The sequence below is a fragment of the Microtus pennsylvanicus genome, chromosome 7, assembly GCF_037038515.1.
Source record: "Microtus pennsylvanicus isolate mMicPen1 chromosome 7, mMicPen1.hap1, whole genome shotgun sequence".
Lineage (NCBI taxonomy): Eukaryota > Metazoa > Chordata > Mammalia > Rodentia > Cricetidae > Microtus > Microtus pennsylvanicus.
Window position 1 is genome coordinate 115725608 of NC_134585.1, and position 23813 is coordinate 115749420.

Here is a 23813-nt window from a genome sequence, read left to right on the forward strand (position 1 = left end):
CAAACATGAATTACAGTTACAATACTTATATCTACTTTATCTTTTATCATAACTAAGGAAAACTATAACTATAAATTCATTAACTCCATCAAAGACTCCAGAAGGTTATAATATTACCTAAGTAAACAGGAAGTACATTGTGAGCAACTTCCAAAATTCTACGATTGACAGAGACATCTCAATACCTGGACTGTCACCCAAAGTTCTTCTGTACTATTGGGGCATCCAATATTCAGCCCACAGGCCCATAGTATCTAGCAGACTTTTCCACAAAGCAGGAAATTTCAAAGACAGTTCCACCTATATTAGCAATTTGTCAGTCACTTTCTTCTGTGTCCTGCAGAATGTCTGGCAGACTCTTTCATGAAGCAGGAATCCCAAAGAACCATCTCACCTTTAGGCAAGTTCATCAGTCATTTCCCTGTGGGTTTGGAATGTCCAGTTAAGCAGTCTAGGTAAGAGCAGTTTCTTGCCCAAATAGGGAGCAAACTCCATAAGGAGACTTTTTGATGCCCATCATCTTCTTGAAGTAGTTGCTGCTGCCAGAATTAGATGTGTCTCACTGTCATGCAAAGTTTTAATTTTTTAAATATTTCAAATGCCATATTCTAAAGGTCTCTGAAAGATTTAAAGAATACCTATCCAACTAAAATATATCTCTATACATCTAGAAAATCTAAGTAGCATGGCTACAAGCCTGACTATTATACATGAGTATCTATTAATTTATATTTCTTAATTATACACTACATTTTTAAATGAGCTACACAAATGCATACCTTAATCAAGATCAGAAATACATGCTCATATATCAAAATTAACCTTAAATTTATATCAATAAACCAAGATCCATACCAATGCAAATTATTCATCTCTATTGCATATCCCCTTTAAATGTAAACAAACAATTATAAACAATATTTGGGATTATGGATATAGTTCTGTCCATACTGCTTCCTGCCATTTGGGGGCACTGTTAATCAGGTCTTTCATGGTGTATCCTGTGTACTAGGTTCATCTCAGTCAGCAAATGGGTAAAGTAATTTTTTGAGGGTGTTCACGACAACCTTTCAGGAGGGCATGGTCTATCAAACCATGTCTGAAAGCAACACACATGTTCTCATCTTCTCTGAAAACAAAAGAAGAACCTCTTTTCCAAAGCAACATATCCTTAGGCTCAAACTTTGGAATCAAGACACCTTTATGTTGGTTTAACTTAGCAGCCCATACAATGAAATATCTCTCTGTACTTAGCTCCTTTACAGTCAAAAAATTTGAAGATATTATAATATACATAATCTAGACTCTCTGTGACTTTTCCATCTTTACATGGCTTATTTTTATTTACTCCTTTTAATATATGACTGTCTGTACTCTGTCTCTTTTAAGTCTTTACCCTGTGTTTTAAAGCATTAACTTTATTTTATGGCTCTCTATACTCTTTTTCTTCTCTCTTCCAAACCTATGTAAATTTATCCAACATTATGATTCATCTGGATTTGTCTTTTTTTGAGATTTATTTATTTATTTATACAGTATCCTGCCTGTGTCCAGAAGAGGGCACCAGATCTCATTGTAGGTAGTTGTGAGTCACCATGTGGTTGTTGGGAATTGAACTCAGGACCTCTGGAAGAGTAGTCAGTGATCCTAACCACTGAGCCATCTCTCCAGTCCTGGACTTGTCTTTATAATATATCTGTAATTATTTTCTGACCAGAAGTACTTTTCAAAATGCTAAGTGCTTAATAATCTAAGCTGTGACATTTCTAGGCTACATACAGTACTTCCTTCTTACCATGCCCATTCCAACATGGCAGAGCTGCTCACTGCTCTGAGAGTCATACACACTGCCCCAGTTTCAGGCACACAGCTGGTCCACATTGCCCTGAAGCAAGCTGCAGTAGAGTGCTCACAATCCCCATCCAAATGCTCTGTATCCAGATCTCCTGCCTGAAAGAATCAGAGATCATGCCAGCAGGGCATTTTAAAACAGTGCAGCTTTTTCCCTGCTACCACTGAATCAAGTAAACTTCCCTTAAAGGAGCCATGCCTCTGCTTGCTTCTAGCAAACAAAGCCCATTCAAGAAAATGCCACTAGCAAACTGTGCTTAACTCTGTTCTTTTGTGTCTAGAATTAATTTTTAAGCTTTCTCAGGTTTTTATGTGGATTTTAGTTGGCTACATGGGCGCCAATTTGTAGGAGGAAGTCACTTGTTTGTGTTTCACTGCATCAAATCAAAAGAGAATTAAAAGACACCCAAAAAGATTTCTCCAAAGTTACAAATATGTCTATGCTCAACTAGTGAAATCCTAGAATTCTTAATTCAACTCACATACTTCCTTTCACCAGAATGTGGTAGAAGCCTTTTCTACTAGCACATTTAGTCTGGGGAATTCTAGAGTTCAGTTTTCTGCCACATTCCAAACCCGTCTGTGTAGCTCCCTGCTGCTTTCCAAACCTTTCTGTACAGCTTTCTGCTGCATTCCAAACCTGTCTGTGCAGCTCCCTGCTGCATGCTGCATTTCAAACCTGTCTGCACAGCTTCCTGCTGCATTCCAAACCTGTCTGAGCAGCTTCCGTGCTGTCTGTGCAGTTCTGGCAAGTTCAGCAGTAATTTTTCTGTAGATCTTGCATGTCTAGTTTATATAGAATACCAATAGTCAAACATTCCAGAAAAGAGTAGTTTCGTGCCAAAATGGCTAGCCTTGTCATTTGTGACTCTCTTTCTCCCTAAAGGCAGGGAAAATAAGGTAGAATCAGGAGATGCAATGTAGCTGTCGAAAGAGAAAATAGCCAGCCTTACCGGTAAACCAGAACCTCGTGGCAATACACAGATTAATAGAAATTTAATTTAAGATGTAAGAGCTATCAAGGAATACACCTGAGCCATTGGTCAAACAGTATTGTAATTAGTATCGTTTTGTGTGATTATTCAGGTCTGGGTGGTCAGGGAAAAAAAGCACAGTCTCTGTTTAGAACACCTTATGTCTCAATGGGAATCTAAAAGCCAGATGAGCCCAGACAGATGTTATAGAGTTTCTAAAAGACCAGAGATGTCAGCCCATCCATCATACCCAGAAAACTTTCAATTGCCATCAATGAAGAAAACAAGATATTACATGATAAAACCATAATATTTAAGCAATATCTACTATAAATTGAGCCCTGTAGAATGTGATAGAAGAAAAACCCCAACCCAAGGAGTTTAACTACACCAAAGAAAATACAAGGAATAAATAATTCCAGAACAGCAAAACAAAAGAGGGGAAGCCACAAAACATCACCAAAAAAAAAAAAAAAAAAAAAAAACACAGAAATCAACAAACACTGCTTAATGATATCACTCAAGAAAGAGACACAGACTAGGAGAATGGATATGAAAATCTATTGTTCTTTTTCTGCTGATTCAAGAAACACGTCTTTGTATCAAAGCCAGACATCACTTCATGATAAAAGGATAGAACAGGATATTCCAAGAAAATGACCCTAAGAGGCAAACTGGTATTCTCATTTTAATAGATAACAAAATAGACCTGAAACCACAACTAACCATAAGATAGAATGAAATACATGGCATACTCATCAAAGGAAAATCCACCAAGAGGAGACTACAGTTCTTAACATCTAAGCGCATAGGAACCCAAGTTCAAAATGAACATTACTACAGCTTGAGTCACATACTGAACCTTACACTCTGATACTGGGAGACTTCAATAACCTACCCTCACCCACAGACAAATTGTCCAGACAAAAATTAAACAGTGAAATGCTCAGTCAACTAACCTTAGAAACCAAATAGAAACCAAAGAGATATTTCAGAACATTTCATCCAAACACAAAAGAATGTACCTTCTTCTCAGCACCTCCTGGAATTTTCTCCAAAATTGACGGCATACGTGAACAAAAAAGAAGTCTCAACAGATACAAATTTTTTTTAAAAATAACACCCTGTATCCTGTCTGACCACCACATAGTAAAACTGGCTATCAACAACAACAGAAAGCTTACAAATTCAAGGAAGCAAACAACTCTCTACTGTATGAAAAACAAGACAGAAAAAAAAAGAGAGAAATTTAAAAATTTTAGAATTGAGTGAAATGAAAACACAACATATCCAAATATAAGGGATACAATGAAACCATTCTGGAAAGCACTTTCATGGCACTAACTGCCTTTTTTAAAAAAAAAAAAAAGAATATCACACTAGTAAGTTAAAGCACACCTGAGAACTCTAGAGCAAAAAGAAAAAATACCTAACAGGGGTAGCAAGAAATAAGCAAACTCGGGGTTGAAATAAATAAAAGAGAAACAAAAACTACAAGAATCCAAGAAACATAGAGTTGGTTCTTTGAGAAAAGCTACAATATTAATAAATCCTTACACATATTAAACAAAAGGCAGAGAGAATATCCAAATTAACAAAATTATAGCTGAAAAATTATAACAACAGACAGTAGGGAAATCCTGAGAATTATAAGGATTCTTTAAATTCCTGTACTCCAATAAATTGGAAAAAATAAAGAAAAAGAATTTTCTCAGTACATAAGATAAGATAAACAATTTAAACAGACCCATAACCTCTAATGAAATAGAAGCTACTATCAAAAGTCTCCCAACCAAATAAGAGCCCAGAGTCAGATAGTTTTAACACAGAATACCCAAACCCTATAAAGTCCCACAAAGAAACAGAATTACACAACAATTTCCTTCATGAACATAGATGCAAAAATTCTGAATAAACTACTTGCAAACTGAATCAAAGAGCACATCAAAAAGATCATACACCATGATCAAGTAGGCTTCATCTCAGAGATGCAGAAATGGTTCAACATATATAAGTCAATAAAAGTAACCCACCATATACACAAACTAAAAGCCAAAAACCACAGAACCATTTAATTAGATGTAAAAAAAGACCTTTGACAGAAAACAACAACCCTTTGTGATAAAAGATCTGGGACACAAGGGACATACCTCAACATAAAAGGGCAATTTATAGCAAACCCAGAGCCAACATCAACTTAAATGGCGAGGAACTCAAAGCATTTCCACTAATGTCAGGAACAAGACAACTTTGCAAACTCTCTCCATACCTACTCAATGCAGCACCTGAACTCTTGACTAGAGCAACAGCACAACTGAAGGAGATCAACGGGTACATCTTGAAAAGGAAGAAGCCAAAACATCTTTATTTGCAGATAGTATGATAGTCTACTTAAGTGATCAGAAATTCCACCAGAAAACTCCTAAAGCTATGAAACACTTTCAGCACAGTAGCAAGATAGATAACTCACATAAATCAGGAGCCCTCCTATATACAAAGGACAAATGGACTGAGGGAGAAATTTGGGGATCAGCACCCTTCACATTAGCCTCAAATAATATAACATATCTTGGGGGTAACTCTGACCAAGCAAATGAAAGACTTGTTTGATAAAATCCTGTCCTTTGCAATACATTGTAGTTTTTAATTTAGTGGTTTTATGAGATTCCTGAGTGTAGAAACTAATGGGTCTCTGTTTCTTGTGCCTTCTCTTGGGCTCTTTTCACTGTTTGTATGTTCAATTCTGATGTGTTGGTTTTTGTTTTATATTATTATATTATATTTCATGTCATTATCACTCCATAGAAACCCAGTTGCTTGCTAATGAGAAACAGAGAGGGGGTGGATCCAGATGAGAGGGGAGTGGGAAGGTGCTCACAGGGGTAAAGGGTGGGGACACCATAAACAGAAAATATTACGTGAGAAAAGAACATACTTTCAATAAAGGAAACAAAAGTGTTTAAAAAAAAGATCATGGAAGCTGAAAAGTTCAAATAGACTGTGTACAAGCAAGCTGTGTCTCCCGTACCTGCATGTGTGATGGGACGGGATTCCTGTCTGCTCTGAGCATACTTTCCTATATGGTACTGTCAAAGCAAGCTACTCACAGAGTCTCAAGGGATGTTTTAGTTGGAAAAGCGAGGGTAGGTGGCATGAAGAGAAAAGCTCACAGTCATCCTACAATGGGCTTCTCGTATTGCGGTTCCCTCTTTTGCAATTTACTGTATTATAAGAATGGGTATGTATCTAATTGGAAAATATTCACCCATCTAATTCTATAATGTGTTCTAAGTGTGTACCTAGGTCTGTCTACACCACTTTCAGGTAATATGAAAGAAGTTTTCGAAGTGTGAACGGGTGAAATGTATGTGCTCTCTGTGGAGAGAGCACGTGCTTCTGTGCTTGAGGGCTCCGCAAAGTCACCCCATGTGGGACCTACACTGGGGTCTTTGTGCACCTTGACCATCAGAAGGGTTGCAAGCCCCTTCCATGCTGGTATGTCCAATCTTTTGAAACTACAACCAGGCTTGCTCACCTACAAAGTTCATGGTTAAGAACCTCACAATGGAATCAAAAAATGAAAAGAACTTTTCATAATGTTCTAAGTAAATTCTCAACTTTGTATTGGGCTGCATTCATAGATATCCTTGGCCACATGGGCCTATGGGCTAGAATGGACAAGCCTTAGAGAGTTTCTACCAGAAGGTGATTTGTTCGCCTACTCTTGTCAATCTAAATAAACCAACCAGCAAATAATCAGAGGTCATTTATTCTAATAAATAATGAAATAATGGAACTACATGCTTTGTAGTTACCTGTGAGCTTCTCAAAGAAGTTGGGACAAAGAGAAGTTTATAAAAAACCAATAATAAAGGAATATTACATCTAACATGCTGAGAGACTACTCTTTGGCCATGTTTGATTAGCCTTGGTTGTATACAACATAACCTAGAGTCATCGGAAATGAGGAAATCTCAAATTGCCTACATCATATCAACCTGTAGGGCATTGTCTTCATTATTTATTTCCACAGGATGACCCAGCCTCCTAAGCTTCTGGGTAGCTGAACAGTTAGATATTCTTGCTGTAAATGGAGGTTTCTCTCCTGTCTGCCAGTTCTTAAATAACCATTCAGAGGCTAAATGTCAATTATAAGTGTTTTACCAATGGCTCAGACTTATTACTATCTAGCTCTTCCATTTAAATGAACCCACTTCTATTCATCTAAGTATTGCCACATGGCCGTGACATTTATTATTCTCCTGGCATGTTGCTCCTTGAAAGGCTATTTGGCATCTCCCAGACTCCACCCTTCTTCTCCTGTAGCTCTGCTTGAATTTCCTACCTGGCTCTATCCTGCCTTGCCATAGGCCAAAGAAGCTTTTTTTATCAACCAATGAGAGCAATACATATTTACAGTATACAGAAAGACAACCCACAGCATCTTGAAGGTTGGTACATCAAGCAAGAATGTAGAAGTCTTGTTCCGGTTTCTCATTCCTCACCCTGTGCATCTCTTCCTCCATATCCTTGGTGGCATCCTTCATAGGAAGCCAACCAATGTATGCTTCGGTCTCTGAAGTCTATGGGAAGCTGCAGGAACTAGCCACACATAGTGAAGGGTTGTAGGACCCCAGTGTGTGTGAGGTTTCTTAGAAGCACAGGTAAGCCGTGGAAGTGGCAGCTAATATGAGGGGGGCAACCGTGGAGTACAGCCTGTCACTGAGATCCAAAGGTGTTTCATTGTCAGAGCTCATCTGAATTAGAGGTTGCACGCCTGGTGTCTGCTGCAAAACTGACCTTGTGATGACTTTCTGAAGACGATCCACACACTCTGGAATCACAGAAGTGATGTTATGAAGGAAGTGGTCAGGAAACACCTCTTTTCTACTATGTTATCACAGTAGAAACTCCATGACTCTGTACCAATCAATTGCATCTCTCCATCTCCCCCTCCCCAGGGTCTCCTACATCGCTCCTGCTCCCTCTGCCGTCTGCTTCCTGTGTTGACCATGCCCAGGTGGAGCTGCCTGGTGACGGGAGCAGGAGGGTTTCTGGGCCAGAGGGTCGTCCGCATGTTGACTCAGGAGAAAGAGCTGCAGGAGATCAGGGCCTTGTACAGGTCCTTCACTCCAAAACACAGGGAGGAGCTATCCAGTAAGTGTCCTAGAGGCTGGTGAACATGTACTAGGGGTGGGGAGGGGTCTCTTGTCACCAAATAAAACAGGTAGATCTGTAAAAGAGGCTCAACAGAGATAATCACAGTTGGTGCCGCATACGGTCAAGAAGACAACTGACTTCTCCACGATCCTGCAGCTAAAATAAGACAAGGAAGGGTAGGCGTCCAGGTCTGGAGGTCTGTCCTTTAAAGGCTAGGATGTGGGAGCTTCTCTCGGGTTCTTCTACTGCAGCCCCACAGCGCAACATCAGCTCCACGATGTGGCACGGAATTGCCAAGTCCGTGGTGTCTTGGACAAGGTGTGAGACGTGACTCTACCACATAACACTCAAGTTATCCCCTCCTGCTATCTCAGGACTCCCCAAAAAACTGACGTGTGAGTCTACTTTATCCTGTGTCTGGGCTCCTCCGGCCCTGACATATCAGCCCTTTTGACCCAGTCTGTCTAAAGTCAGTAGCAAAGCAGAGAAGAGGAAAAAGCGCACAGGAAGAGACTCAGATCCTGTTATCTACCTCCATCCCAAAGGCTTCCCCCTATCCTTCTTACTTCAAGGCCTTCTTGGGCTTGCCTGACAAGGGATGGGGGCCTAGAGTAGACACATTCAGCAGAGGCTAGAGTCTATCCCGAGAGGGATTTCTCCTGATCTAGATTTCTACTTCTGCCTCTGTCGGAGTATTCTTTGGCATTCCTTGCAAATTCAGTTGACCTGATTGTTGCAAGAGAGATGATTCCAAAGGAGTCTTGCTTTTAGAATGCACAGAGAAGTGAGGATGGATTGGGAGGAGGCAGAGGAACAACAGAGCCATCCCTGGAAATATGTGTGTCCGCAGACATGCCCTGGAGCTGTCTGCACTTTCCCCAACATTTGCCAGGGACATCAGGATCCCGACTTGATGAGGTAGCCGGAAAAGAAGATAGCAGACTGAGAAAGTCATATATAAACTATGAAGCTCGAACCAGTGCGGGGCATTGGCACAGGCTGCATGGGGCACACTGTGAGTTTTGTGAACTAACTTAGGTGGCATTGTGATTGCTGGTATCATCCTCTAAACTTGAGAGGAACCTGAAGGTAATCCATTGCTCCTAATGTAGTACGGTCCCTTGGAGGAGGCCTCATTTGCAGTGTATCTATCTGATAAGAAATACTCACCTAAACCCTCACTGGAGCCCATTCTGAGTTCTCTCTTTGCCCCTCAAGTTTCCCCTTGTAATTGAACTGACTCTCCGTTTGGACTCAGCACAGACTCAGAAAGCATCGAGTCCTATCAGAGTGGGCCTGAATTTTCCATCTTGGTGCCTCCCTCTTCTGGACCCTCCTCACTGGAGCTCTGGAGGACACAGTCTGAGTAACCTGTTCCTTATCCGGGTTACTCTTAATGTCTTCATGCCTGGATATTCACAACCTGAGACCGCTGTTACAGCTTCCCACACAGGACTCTGCCTCTGCATCTTCCTCAGTCCAAATCTACAAGTGATTCCCCTTCTCTGTCAATCAAATCCTACTTCTCCCTTTTTACATTGGACTACCACCACTTCTCCGATCGGTTTAATGAGTTTATGAGTTTCCATAACTCTGTTTTCATGTGCAAAGCACAAATGACATCTTCCTGCTCGGATTCATTTCCACAAAAGGATGGGGGTGGAAATGATGCTCCCTCCTTCCCTACAAATGCTGCATTCTGACTGCTGTGCATCTATTGTTCCTTCAGTAGAAAGGCCTCCTCCCCAGGATCCCCTCGCTCTGGCTGCCCTTGAAGGCCTGGGCAACTGACACTGTGTCAGGAAACTTCCATTCCGAGCAGGAGGATTTCCCAATGAGCTGCTTTGTGTTTCTCAGAGCTGCAGACAAAAGCCAAGGTGACCGTGCTGAAGGGAGACATTCTGGATGCCCAGTGCCTGCGGAGAGCCTGCCAGGGCATCTCTGTTGTCATTCATACCGCGGCTGCCATTGACATCTTGGGTGCCATTCCCAGACAGACCATCATGGATATCAATCTGAAAGGTACAGTACCTCAGGAAGATACGGACTGTTGGGAAAATCTGAATGGCCAAATAGCATGAGGACAGGAAGGGACATACCGACCATGGAACACCTGCTCTGCTCTGGGTTACCTCGGCTTGCCAGCCCAGCAAGCAGAACACGGGCTATGGTGTTTAAAAGAAGACAATGGACTGAGCGAGGAGGGAACAGTGGCCCCACAGGCAATCAGTAGGAGAGAAGAGATATAAAGTCACAGCCTTGACACTCTGACTGCTAGGGAAGTTCTACTGTTCCTCCCTGCTAAAGTGAGGGGACGTCATCTCCAAATGTTTGATGTCCATCCACCCACTGGCTCTCTGAAGCAGACCCTGGCCTTTCCTCTGTAGAGAGCCATCACAGCTGCTCCACAGGGGTCTGCCAAGAAAAATAACCCAGCACTTGTTTTCTTAAAAGCAACAGTTTTTCAATTTCCACAACGCCATCTCTTTAGATCAGCATCAATCTCCTCTTGAAGACTGGTCCTAGCCAGAGCACAGTATCTTCCTCAAATCCCCATCCCTAAATGCTTAGTGCCTCTGAAAGTCGTTTCCAATATACTTTAATAAAAGACTTTACCATATAACACAATCACTCTGATGCCCCCAACCCCAAGATAGTCTTCTTAGTACCACTGTGCTCCAAGGTCGTGCCTGGCATGTATGCTCCAGGTGACCTCCAGATTTAGTGACTCCGACTCCTTTTCCAAATCAACGAAATATTTGGGGATTCTCCATTACCAACTCAAAAGGAATCCTTTTGAGTACTACCTAGCTTCATCGCTCATACCCTGCACTTCGGCTGTTGCTGGGAATACTAGGATTCTCAATACTGAATTAGTCTTTACTAAATGAGAAAAAAAAACACAAGCCTTTAGTGTCTAATTGTGAGTGTATACTGCATCCCCAGGGGTACTGGTACCCATCTGTCATCCTAGCACTCAGGAGGCTGAGTCAGGAAGATCATACCTTCCAGGACAGTCTGGATGGCACAGTCAAGAGACTCTACCTGAAAAGTAAAATAAAAATACATATTGCTTATATGTGCATACCTGAGTGGGCATGCTGTAAGTTCTGCACTATGTCTGAGAAAATGTGTCTTGAATTTTTGAATTAAACGCTGGCCCTCCTTTAATGAAAGGAAATGCATGAACATAAGTAACTGTTAGCTTTTATTTGGGGGAGTCATCTTTTTGACTTTTTTGTTGTTGTTGTTGCTGCTGGGCATCAAACCTTCAACACAAGGCAAAGGCTCAACCACTGAGCAACATCCCCAAAGTAAATGGAAATTTATTGATGCCAGTTTTTAGAAAACAGAAAGAAATAACTTTCCAGAATGAAGATGCTGGCTTTAGTTTGTAGCTCCTTGAAACATAGCAGTCACCTGGAAAGAGGGACCCTCAACTGCAGAGTTGCTTCCATCAGATTGGCCTCTGGGGATATCCGTGGGCTACTTTCTTGATTAATGATTGATATGGGAGGGCCCGGGGCCACTGTGAGCTCTCACCACTTGGCAGGTGGTCCTGCATTCTATGGGTAAGCTTGCTGGGCACAAGGGAAGCAAAGTAGTAAACAGCATTCCTTCATGGTTTCTGCCTTTGTTCCTGGGGTGACTTTCCTCAGTGAAACTTATGAGAACATCTAAGCCATATATAAACCCTTTCACAGTAATAGAAAGCAAACTAAGACTCAGTGGCTCAGTGGGGCGGGCCTTGTCTAACATAAGGAAGAACCTAGATTTGATCCCTAGCACTGAAAAGTAAGTACATGAGGAGAGAGAGAAGAGAGAGAGAGAGAGAGAGAGAGAGAGAGAGAGAGAGAGAGAGAGAGAGACAGAGAGAGAGACAGAGAGAGAGAGAGAGAGAGAGAGAGAGAGAGAAAGAGTTTTATGAATTCAGAAACCTAGAAATCTCTGTTTTCCAGAATCTAATTTTAGGGTTGTTCTATGGCTATAGAATGGCGATTTGAGTCAAGATCAGGTAAGAAGGCATTTGGCTCTGTAGCGGCCCTTCCAGTGGGGTTGAAAAGGAGATGAAGCTGATGCCATAGCCACAATGGGCCCTTTGGTTTATTTCCTGTCGATAATGGCAAGCTTTCTGTGAGCAGGTACTCAGCTCCTGTTGGATGCTTGTGTGGAAGCCAGTGTTCCAGTCTTCATCTACAGCAGCTCAATATCCGTGGCTGGACCAAACTCCTACAAGGAGATCATCCAGAATGCCTGTGAGGAAGAGAATCACGAAAGCAAGTGGTCTGATCCATATCCATACAGCAAGAAGATGGCTGAGAAGGCAGTGCTGGCAGCCAATGGGTGCACCCTGAAAGATGGCGGCACTTTGCATACTTGTGCCTTAAGACTCCCATTCATCTATGGAGAAGGAAGCCAAATGCTTTTGGGCGTAATGAATAGAGCACTTGAAAACAATAGCGTTATTTTGAAAATTTCGAAATTCTCTGTGGGCAACTCAGTGTATGTGAGCAATGCGGCCTGGGCACACGTTCTGGCTGCCAGGGGCCTACGAGACCCCAAGGAGTCACCAAACATCCAAGGACAGTTCTACTATATTTCAGATGACACTCCTCACCAAAGCTATGATGATTTATATTACAATCTGAGCAAGAAATGGGGTTTCCACCTTGATTCCAGATGGAGCCCTCCCCTGCCCCTGCTGTACTGGCTTGCCTTCCTGCTAGAAGCTGTGAGCTTCCTGCTGCGTCCAATCTACAACTACCAGCCTCCCTTAACCCGCTACGTGGTCACACTGTTAAATAGTGTGTTCACCTTCTCCTACAAGAAAGCTCAGCGAGATCTGGGCTATGAGCCACCTGTCAGCTGGGAGGAAGCCAGGGAGAAAACTTCGGAGTGGATCGGGTCACTAGTGGAGCAGCACAAGGGGACACTGAACACAAAGACTCAGTGATGTGACAATGGCAGGGACATATCCCTGGTGCCATCAGATCCTCAAGAACAGGTCTAAGACACAACCCAACTCTTTCGCTTCCCCTTGATATACTGGCCAACTTGTCTTCAGGTCTCCGGAAGCCTTGCCAGCCTCTAATCCAGCCACAACCTTCTGCCCAGCAAAACAGAAGCTGCGCCTCAGCTGCTACAACCAAAGGCTCAGTTGTTGGCGCTAAACTGCCTGGAGCCTTTTGTAACTTAGAATTCCGTCAGTGTTTCCACTTCCCCTCTCAGAGACCCACAGCATTTCTTGTCTGGGAAGACTTCCATGGCTTCATAAAGCTTGTGGTAAAGAACAATAAAAATATTAATGCCTAATCTGCAAAAGGCTGGTTTGGTCAATCTCATTTCCAGCTTTCCTTTACATATCCAGTTAAGTCTATAGTCAGAACAGAAACAGGATCTCACTCCTGCGTAGACGGGCCCAAGCACAGACTACTTGACTGACAGAGAGTGCCTCGGTTCATCATCACCAGGTCACAGACAGCATCTTGCCTGTGGTCTTAGGAAGTTCAAACCCTCCTCCCATTGAGTGGTGGAGCTCACAGTGGGTACCAGCAGAGCCCTGGAACATAGTCTTGCCTCCCTTCGTCTCCCTCTTTCTTACCCTTCTTACCAACTGTATGAGGGCCCCTTTAGAACCAAGACAAGCCTTAAGAGGTACCTGGGAGGGTGTGAGCACTGTGACAAATGGCCCTGGGCATCAGAGATGATCTGAGAGTCTCTTTCTAGTGGATTCCCTCAAATGTACTTCCTCCTGAGCCTATAATGAAGATATACAATCCTTACCTCTAAATGTAACTGCCTCTCCTTCTCTTATCTTCCATTTCCCCATCTCCCATTCCCATATCCTCCTATTGCCTTAGCATCTTCCTCCCATGCCCACATCCTTCTATTGCCTTAGCATCTTTCTCCCATGCCCACATCCTTCTATTGTCTTAGCATCTTTCTCCTGTGCCCACATCATTCTATTGCCTTAGCACCTTTCTTTCCCCCTCTCCCTCCTTCTCATCCCTCAGTTTCCGTGAGTATAGGAACCCAGTCAAAACAGGTTTGAGGTCTTACAGGAGAACTGATTAAGTCGCTGACTACAGAACCTGCAGTTCAAAAAGGCCCTGTCTGCCTTTGTTTACAAGTTACCCAAGCAGCACGGAGATCTGATCTGGGCACCAGGAGAGCCATCATTGGGGTGAGTGAGTGCGGCAGCAGCCCGGAACAGGGAACTCAGAGGTTCCTCATCCCTCCTACACTTCCTGGTCATCCTGCAGAGGCTATACTGCCCCATACCTCCTCTCTCTTCCTATCCCACCCAGCTTGCATCCAGAACCCTCCCCACCCCGTCTGCCTCCCTCCCCTCTTCAGCCACATAACATCTCTCAGCTCAGCCTGTTTGGGCGCTGGGACTGAATCCGAATCTGGAGGGCAACCAGGAGGGCGGTAGTTCCTTTGTCTCAATAGCCTGCCTGCAGCAAGCAAGGTAGGCCCTTTGTTTACGAGCTACCCAAGCAGCACAGAGATCTGATCTAGGCACCAGGAGAGCCATCATTGAGGAGTGATATCACTGGGAAGGTACATCAGTGGGCAAGGAGACCTGATCCTGTAAAAGAAGATCCATAGGGGACAAGTCAGAGGAAGAGATGGGCAAACGCCAATGCAAGAATTCACCCAACAATCTGAAAAACAACATGAAACCACCAGAACCTAGCGACCTCACAACAGGAGGACATGAACACCTTAATCAAGAAGAAGTAGAAAAAAAATGACTTTATGAAAGTGATAGAGGTGCTTAAACAGCATGTAAAAAATGACCTTATAGAAATGGATGAGAAGTATAACAGAAAGTTTGAAGAATTGAATAAATCAGTGAATGCTATCCTAGGAAACCAAGGAAAAACAATCAAACAGATAATGGAAACAGTTTAAGACTTGAAAACTGAAATGGAGGCAAAGAAGAAAACACAAACAGAGGGCCGGCTGGACATGGAAAATCTAGGTAAATGAATAGAGACTACAGAAACAAGCATAACCAGCAGAATACAAGAGATAGAAGAAAGACTCTCAGATTCTGAAGATACCATAGAGAAAATAAACACAATGATCAAAGAAAACAGCAAGTCCAACAAACTCTCATCACAAAACATTCAGGAAATATGGGACACAATAAAAAGACCAAACCTAAGAATAATAGGAGTAGAAGAAGGAGAAGAAGTGCAGTTCAATGGTCCAGAAAATATATTTAATAAAATTATAGAAGAAAACTTTCCCAACCTAAAGAAAGATGTACCTATGAAGGTTCAAGAAGCATACAGAACACCAAATAGGCTGGATCAAAAAAAAAATCCCCTCGCCATATAATAATAAAACACAAAGCATACAGAATAAAGAAAGAATATTAAGAGCCTCAAAAGAAAAAGGCAAAGTTACTTATAAAGGTAAACCTATCAGACTTACACCTGACTTCTCTATGGAAACCATGAAAGCCAGAAGGTCCTGGATAGATGTACTGCAAAAACTAAGAGACCATGGATGCAAGCCCAGACTACTATACCCAGCCAAGCTTTCGTTCATTATAAATGGAGAAAACAAAATTTTCCAGGATAAAAACAAATTTAAACAATACGTAGCCACAAATCCAGCCTTACAGAAAGTAATAGAAGGAAAATCACTAACCAAGGAGTCCAACAATGACCACAATAACTCAGACATCTAGAGACCCTTCACCAGCGCAACTCAAAGAAGGGAAACACACAAACCCTACTACTAAAAAAGTGACTGGAGTTAACAACCACTGGTCACTAATATCACTTAATGTCAATGGGCTCAACTCACCTATAAAAAGGCACAGGCTAAAAGATTGGATACAAAAACAGGATCCAACATTCTGCTGTTTACAAGAAACACACCTCAACCACAAAGACAGGCACCTCTTCAGAGTAAAGGGCTAGGAAAAGGCTTATCAAGCAAATGGACCAAAGAAACAAGCAGGTGTGGCCATACTAATTTCTAACAAAGTTGACTTCAAACTTAAATCAATCAGAAGAGATGGAGAGGGACATTTTATACTCATAACAGGAACTATTCATCAGGATGAAGTCTCAATCCCTAATATCTATGCCCCTAATATAAAAGCATCCACGTACGTAAAAGAAACATTACTAAAACTCAAGGCAGCCATCAAACCGCACACCCTAATAGTAGGAGACTTCAACACTCCTCTCTCACCAATGGACAGGTCAATCAGACAGAAAGCTAACAGAGAAATTAGAGAATTAATAGAGGTAATGAATCAATTAGACTTAACAGACATCTATAGAACATTCCACCCAAATAGGAAAGAATATACCTTCTTCACTGCAACTCGTGGAACCTTCTCGAATATTGACCACATACTCGGTAACAAAGCAAACTTCCAGAGTTACAAAAAAATATTAGTGACCACCTGTGTCTTATCAGATCACCATGGATTAAAGTTAGAAATCAACAACAATCCTACCCCCAGAAAGCCTACAAATTCATGGAAACTGAACAGACAACTACTGAACCATACCTGGATTAAGGAAGAAATTAAGAAAGAAATTAAAGTCTTCCTTGAATTCAATGCAAATAAAGAAACAACATACTCAAACTTATGGGACACTATGAAAGCAGTCCTAAGAGGAAAGTTCATAGCACTAAGTGCCCACTTAAAGAAAACAGAGAAAGCACGTATTGGAGACTTAACAGCCCACCTGAAAGCTCTAGAAAAAAAAAGAAGCAAACTCACCTAGGAGGAGTAGAAGACTGGAAATAATCAAACTGAGGGCTGAAATCAACAAAATGGAAACACAGAAAACAATCCAAAGAATCAATGACACAAAAAGCTGGTTCCTGGAGAAAATAAACAAGATTGATAAACCCCTATCCAAACTAGTCAAACGGCAGAGAGAGAATATGCAAATTAATAAGATCAGAAATGAAAAGGGGGACATAACCACAGACACAGAGGAAATTCAGAGAATCATTAGATATTACTAAAAAAGCCTGTATGGCACAAAACTGGAAAATGTAAAAGAAATGGACACTTTTTTAGATAAATACCATATACCAAAGTTAAACCAGGAACAGGTGAACAATCTAAATACACCTGTTAGTCGCGAAGAATTAGAAGCTGTTATCAAAAACCTCCCTGCCAAAAAAAGCCCAGGACCAGATGGTTTCAATGCGGAATTCTACCAGAACTTCCAAGAAAACCTAATACCTATACTCCTTAATGTATTTCACAATATAGAAACAGAAGAGTCATTACCAAATTCCTTTTATGAAGCTACAGTTACTCTGATACCAAAACCACACAAAGACTCAACCAGGAAAGAGAATTAAAGGCTAATATCACTCATGAACATCGACGCAAAAATTCTCAACAAAATACTGGCAAACGAATCCAAGAACACATTAGAAAAATTATCCATTATGATCAAGTAGGCTTCATCCCAGAGATGCAGAGCTGGTTCAACATACGAAAATCTATCAATGTAATCCATCATATAAATAAACTGAAAGAAAAAAACCATATGATCATTTCATTAGATGCTGAAAAAGCATTCAACAAAATTCAACATCTCTTTATGATAAAAGTATTGGAGAGATTAGGGATACAAGGGTCATACCTAAATATAATAAAAGCTATATACAGCAAGCCGACAACTAACATCAAATTAAATGAAGAGAAACTCAAAGCCATCCCATTAAACTCAGGAACACGACAAGGCTGTCCACTCTCGCCATACCTCTTCAATATAGTGCTTGAAGTTCTAGCAATAGAAATAAGACAACATAATGGGATCAAGGGGATTCAAATTGCAAAGGAAGAAGTTAAACTTTCGTTATTTGCAGATGATATGATAGTGTACATAAGCGACCCACAAAACTCCACCAAAGAACTTTCACAACTGATAAACACTTTTAGTGTGGCAGGATACAAGATCAACTCAAAAAAATCAGTCGCCCTCTTATACATAAAGGATATGAAAGCAGAGAGGAAAATCAGAGAAGCTTCACCTTTCACTATAGCCACAAACAGCATAAAATATCTTGGGGTAAATCTAACCAAGGAAGTGAAAGATCTATTTGACAAGAACTTTAAGTCTTTGAAGAAAGAAATTGAAGAGGATACCAGAAAATGGAAGGACCTCCCTTGCTCTTGGATTGGGAGGATCAACATAGCAAAAATGGCAATTCTACCAAAGGCAATTTATAGATTCAATGCAATCCCCATCAAGGTCCCATCAAAATTCTTCAGAGATCTTGAGAGGACAATAATCAACTTCATCTGGAAAAAACAAAAAACCCAGGATAGCCAAAACAATCCTATACAATAAAGGATCTTCTGGAGGCATTACCATCCCTGACTTCAAACTATTACAGAGCTACAGTAATGAAAACAGGGTGGTACTGGCATAAAAACCGAGAAGTCGACCAATGGAATCGTATAGAAGACCCGAATTTTAACCCACAAACCTATGATACCTCATTTTCGATAAAGAAGCTAAAAGTATACAATGGAAGAAAGAAAGCATCTTCAACAAATGGTGCTGGCACAACTGGATGTCAACCTGTAGAAGAATGAAAATAGATCCATACCTATCACCACGCACAAAACTCAAGTCCAAATGGATTAAAGACCTCAATATCAGTCCGAACACACTGATCCTGATAGAAGAGAAAGTGGGAAGCATTCTACAACAGATGGGCACAGGAGATCGCTTCCTATGTATAACCCCAGCAGCACAGACATTAAGGGCATCATTGAATTAATGGGACCTCCTGAAACTGAGAAGTTTCTGTAAAGCAAAGGACACTGTCACTAAGACAAAAAAACAACCTACTGACTGGTAGAAGATCTTCACCAACCCCGCAACAGACAAAGGTCTGATCTCCAAAATATATAGAGAACTCAAGAACCTAGACTTTAAAATGCTAATTAACCCAATTAAAAAATGGGGCACTGAACTGAACAGAGAATTCTCAACAGAAGAACTTCAAATGGCCAAAAGACACTTAAGGTCATGCTCAACCTCCTTAGCAATCAGGGAAATGCAAATCAAAACAACTTTGAGATATCATCTTACACCTGTCAGAATGGCTAAAATCAAAAACACCAATGATAGCCTTTGTTGGAGAGGCTGTGGAGGAAGGGGTACCCTCATCCATTGCTGGTGGGAATTCCACTTTGGAAATCAGTGTTTTGGTTTCTCAGGAAATTCGGGATCCACCTACCCCTGGACCCAGCAATACCACTCTTGGGAATATACCCAAGAGATGCTCTATCATATGACAAAACCATTTGTTCAACTATGTTCAAAGCAGTATTATTTGTAATAGCCAGAATCTGGAAACAACCTAGATGTCCTTCAATGGAAGAATGGATGAAGAAAGTGTGGAATATCTACACATTAGAGTACTACACTGCGGTAAAAAACAATGACATCTTGAATTTTGCATGCAAATGGATGGAAATAAAAAACACTATCCTGAGTGAGGTAAGCCAGACCCAAAAAGAGGAACATGGGATGTACTCACTCATAATTGGTTTCTAGCCATAAATAAGGGTCACGGAGTCTACAATTGTTGAACCTAAAGAAGCTAAGTAAGAAGGTGAACCCAAGGAAAAACATATAGTTATCCTCTTGGCTATGGGAAGTAGACAAAATTGTCGGGGAGAAAATTGGGATCTTGGGGGTGGGATGGGATGGGGGTAAGGGGAGATGGGGAGAGAAAAGTGAGAAGGGAAGGATGGGGGGAACTTGGGGAAACAGGATGATTGGGATAAAGGAAGGTTGGATAGGGGAGGACAGAAGCACAATTCTTAGTTAAGGGAGCCACCTTAGGGTTGGCAAGAGACTTGAAACTAGAGTGGCTCCCAGGAGCCCAAGGCGATGTCCCCAGTTAGTTCCTTGGGCAGCTGAGGATAGGGAACCTGAAATGACCCTATCCTATAGCAATACTGACGAATATCTTGCATATCAGCATAGAACCTTCATCTGGTGATGGATGGAGATAGAGACAGAGACCCACACTGGAGCACTGGACTGAGCTCCCAAGGTCCCAATGAGGAGCAGAAGGAGGGAGAACATGAGCAAAGAAGTCGGGACCACGAGGGGTGCACCCACCCACCGAGACAGTGGGGCTGATCTATTGGTAGCTCACCAAGGCCAGCTGGACTGGAACTGAAAAAGCATGGGATAAAACCGGACTCTCTGAACATGGCGAATAATGAGGGCTGATGAGAAGCCAAGGACAATGGCACGGGGTTTTGATCCTACTTCATGTTCTGGCTTTGTGGGAGCCTAGTCAGTTTGGATGTTCACCTTCCTAGACATGGACAGAGGGGGGAGGACCTTGGACTTTCCACAGGGCAGGGAACCCTGACTGCTCTTTGGACTGGAGAGGGAGGGAGGAGGATTAGAGGGGGTGGGAAATGGGAGGCTGGGAGGAGGCGGAAACTTTTTTTTCCTTTTCTCAATAAAACAAACCAAAAAAAAGGCCCTGTCTGCTCAGCCAGATACCATCAAACTAAAGGAGCTCTGAGGACACAGTATAGAGGGAAAAAAACTGTCTCTCATCACAATTGGGTATTAACTTTTCTGCCTTTTGGTTTCACAGACAACACTAAAGTCTCACCCAACATCAAAACTTTTTTCTCACCCCGCATTAATTAATGTTCATAGGAAGCCATTGGCTGGGACTGAGCTCCTCCTGTGCTAGGATCAGGAGACAAAACCACGCTGAAGTTCCTTACAGCAAACCAAACCTAAGAGTGTTTTCCTGACCACTAACATATCAGGAGACAGCATCATTTGTCCACTTTGTCTCACGTGTACAAAGAGGACATCTGGAAGTGTACGCTCTTCCTTGGTCATCTAGTTCTGCTTTCTTTGCCCTGCCTGGCCAAGAGACCCCTCGGTTTAGCTCCCTGGACGATGTCCTATTTTATAAAAGAAACATAAATCCCAAGGAAGATTTCTTTCTAACCACAGTTGGTTATATGATTATGTGTTGACTTCTGCATCCATAAATTCCTTGAGCTGGACAGTCACTAAGGACATGGCCCCAGCAGCCACTGTCTAGAAGGAAGGGGGAAATGCTCTACCTGCAATGACACAAGGGAAAACTCTCACTGGGCATCCAGGTTGGGGCGCACACACCCCAGGCAGCTTGCACAGAGTGAGTGTCCATCAACCCTGGGTAAACTGAACACCTTCCATAAGCAGGTTCTATTAGCTCAGAAGGAAGTGATTCTGGTGGGGTATGGGAAAGGATCTTCAATCTTGATTTCAGCCTATTGAAATCCCTCACTGAATCCACCGGGCTGTTTTCTCAGGGGAAAACAGTCTCCCAAGGTCTAACCAGGGTGGCTGGAAAGAAAGGAAACTGGTTTGTGTATCTAGCCTGACAACCATAAGGCCTTAGAATGCTTTGGATAACAAAGACCTCCTTACCTACTCAATCTAAACACAGAGTGGTAGTTAAAGGCCTTCGCAAGGGGGGCATGTACTGCATGCAAACTACCACAAGGAGGCAGTAAAGGCTCAAAAAACGGCACCTGCCCCAGCCTGTGAGCCCCCTTCCCTTTTCCCCTGGATTAAGCAGTCTGTGGTCATGGAATAAGAGAAGCACAGGGCAGAGCTCCCCCACGGGTTTAAGTGTGGTGTGCGTATGACTGAAGGAATGGAACTGAGTAGAAAGTGTCCTGGAAAGCTTCAGGAGACAGGTGGGACATGGAAAGGCGAGTCAGGTGGATCCGTGCAGGGCGGACAGCCCAAGAGCTGGTGCAGAGGAGGCGTGTTCAAGTGGGGGAGGGTCGAGGTGAGTAAAGACATTGGACACCACTGAAGGAGAGTTTGCTGAGAGTCGGGGCATGTCCCGGGTGCCAGACAGAGTCGGGCACTAGACAAGGGTGGCCTCTGGGGACCCAGCAGAGTGTCCAGTGAATGGTTTGTTTTAAGAGACCATCTGCAGGACAATGGCCAGAGGCAGTGCTTGGTCTTAGATCGCGAAGTACTGGAGTCTGAGCTTTGGGAAGCAGAGAACACACAGCTCAGGGAAGAGGGTGGGTGGCCTCTGCTCCCCGGTATGAGTGTGGAGTCCTGTTTCTTAACAAGATGAGGAGAGGCAACAGTGACTAACTGTTTCCCCTTGGTGTGAGTCCCATGCATACACGTCATCAAAACCGGAACCTTCAGAAAACGTGATACAAGCTTTCATTTTAAAGACATGCAATCTGACAGAAAAGAAGTAAGCAAGCTAAGAAAAACGTATTTGATGCTGAACCCGGGGCTCTGGCCTCAGTGTTCCATCCCCGATCTAGGCTTATAGTCTAGTAGAGGGATAAAAAATGTGACATTGGGTAGGGGCTCTAGACAGGAAGGGGCTCAGTGTCCCGAGAGCGGTCAAGTGCAAAGGGAGGGCAGTATTCTGGATGAGGGGAGTAGAAACTGTCGGCTTTAGCAATGGATAATGACGTCAGCAGATAGGCCCAGGCCCTGCTCAATATGCTATGAAAAGCAGTAAGCATTTACGTCCAGCTTCCTGGGGCAGATGAATTTGAAAAGATGAGGGGACGCCCAAAGAATCTAATAGTAAGATGGAGGTCTGCTGCATGTGACTGTGGCAAAACGGAATTCAGGTCTAGTGAGGCAAGCCTGGGGCCGAGTGGACGAGACACCAGGGAGGAATAAGTTTCCTCACTGCTAACCCAGGCACATTTGCCTCAGATACGAAACTGACATCACACAGCCCCCTCTGCTGGTTAGTTATAACCATCGTCTTGACAGGACCTGGACTCTCCTGGAACGACAGTCTTTACAAGGAAGTGTGTAGAACAGGTTGACCCCTGTGCATGCCTGTTCTTAATCAAGCTGAGAAGGTGTGGGAGTGAAGAAAGCTCCGGGGAGCAGAAGCAGTGGGCCGGCTGCATGGGTGCATTTGCACCTCTGTGCTCTTGACTGTGTATGTGACCAAACTCTTAAGTCTCTGCCTTGATTTCGATGGACCATAAGCTGTGACAGTATGCCAAATAAAACTCTCTCCCCTATGCTGCTTCTGGCCAGGGAACTTGTCACAGCAACAGAAGTGACTTCAGCATTTCAGCAAGCCTTCTAAGTCATCATTATGGGAATCGGGATGCACTGGGGAGCACAGCAGGAAAAAGGGCTCATTCACATGACCTGTAAAAGAGGGGGCATGATAAGGAGAGGAAGGAGGGAGGGAGGAAAGGAGCGAGGGAGGGAGAGGGAGAGAGAGGGAGGGAAGTGGCGACAAAGGGAGAGAGGGAGAGGGAGGGAAGGAGGGATGGAGGGTGGAAGGGAGGGAGGCACAGGAAAGGAGATAGCGACACAGAAGACTTCCATGAGAGCAAATATCAGCTACAAAGTAATGAGAAGGGAAATTTGATAAAGTTCTAAAATAAAATAATACCCATGGCTCTGCTGTGCTATTAAAATTTAAACAAGGGAAGTCTGACTTTAAAAGTTGACATACCTTAACTCTTCAACTCACAGGAGGGACACCTTCAGGGAAGTAGGAATCAATCCTCTGGAGGGAAGCACTTTGCACAACATTGACATTGTGAGGAATCCCGCACTCCCACCTAAGTCAGGGTCTCCATACAGCTCTGGCTCTCCTGGAACTCACCACGTAGACCAGGCTTGTTCGGCTCACAGAGATCCACCTGCCTCTGCCACCTAAGCGCTGCTATTAAAGGTGTGGGCCACCACAGGCTGGAAGTTCTCTCCCTTTTTAACAATCAAGAATATCACACAAAGGTAATGAGCCTGGACTAGAGACAGCTTTCTG

The 23813-nt window shown here is 42.8% G+C and overlaps 1 protein-coding gene across 1 annotated transcript; it reads left to right on the forward strand.

Annotated features, from left to right (window-relative positions):
* The first annotated feature begins 7800 nt into the window (after window positions 1-7800).
* On the forward strand, window positions 7801-13307 carry LOC142853904 (NADPH-dependent 3-keto-steroid reductase HSD3B3-like). Its single transcript, XM_075979060.1, has 3 exons — window positions 7801-7982; window positions 9843-10007; window positions 12128-13307. The coding sequence occupies exons 1-3, from the start codon at window positions 7838-7840 to the stop codon at window positions 12937-12939; spliced, it is 1122 nt and encodes a 373-aa protein (XP_075835175.1). The 5' UTR covers window positions 7801-7837; the 3' UTR covers window positions 12940-13307.
* The last annotated feature ends 10506 nt before the right edge of the window (window positions 13308-23813 follow it).

Coding starts and splice junctions, on each gene's coding strand:
- LOC142853904 (XM_075979060.1), top strand. CDS start 7,838: ATGCCCAGGTGGAGCTGCCTGGTGACGGGAGCAGGAGGGTTTCTGGGC. Junction 7,983..9,842: donor ACACAGGGAGGAGCTATCCA/GTAAGTGTCCTA, acceptor TGTGTTTCTCAG/AGCTGCAGACAAAAGCCAAG. Junction 10,008..12,127: donor CATGGATATCAATCTGAAAG/GTACAGTACCTC, acceptor TTCTGTGAGCAG/GTACTCAGCTCCTGTTGGAT.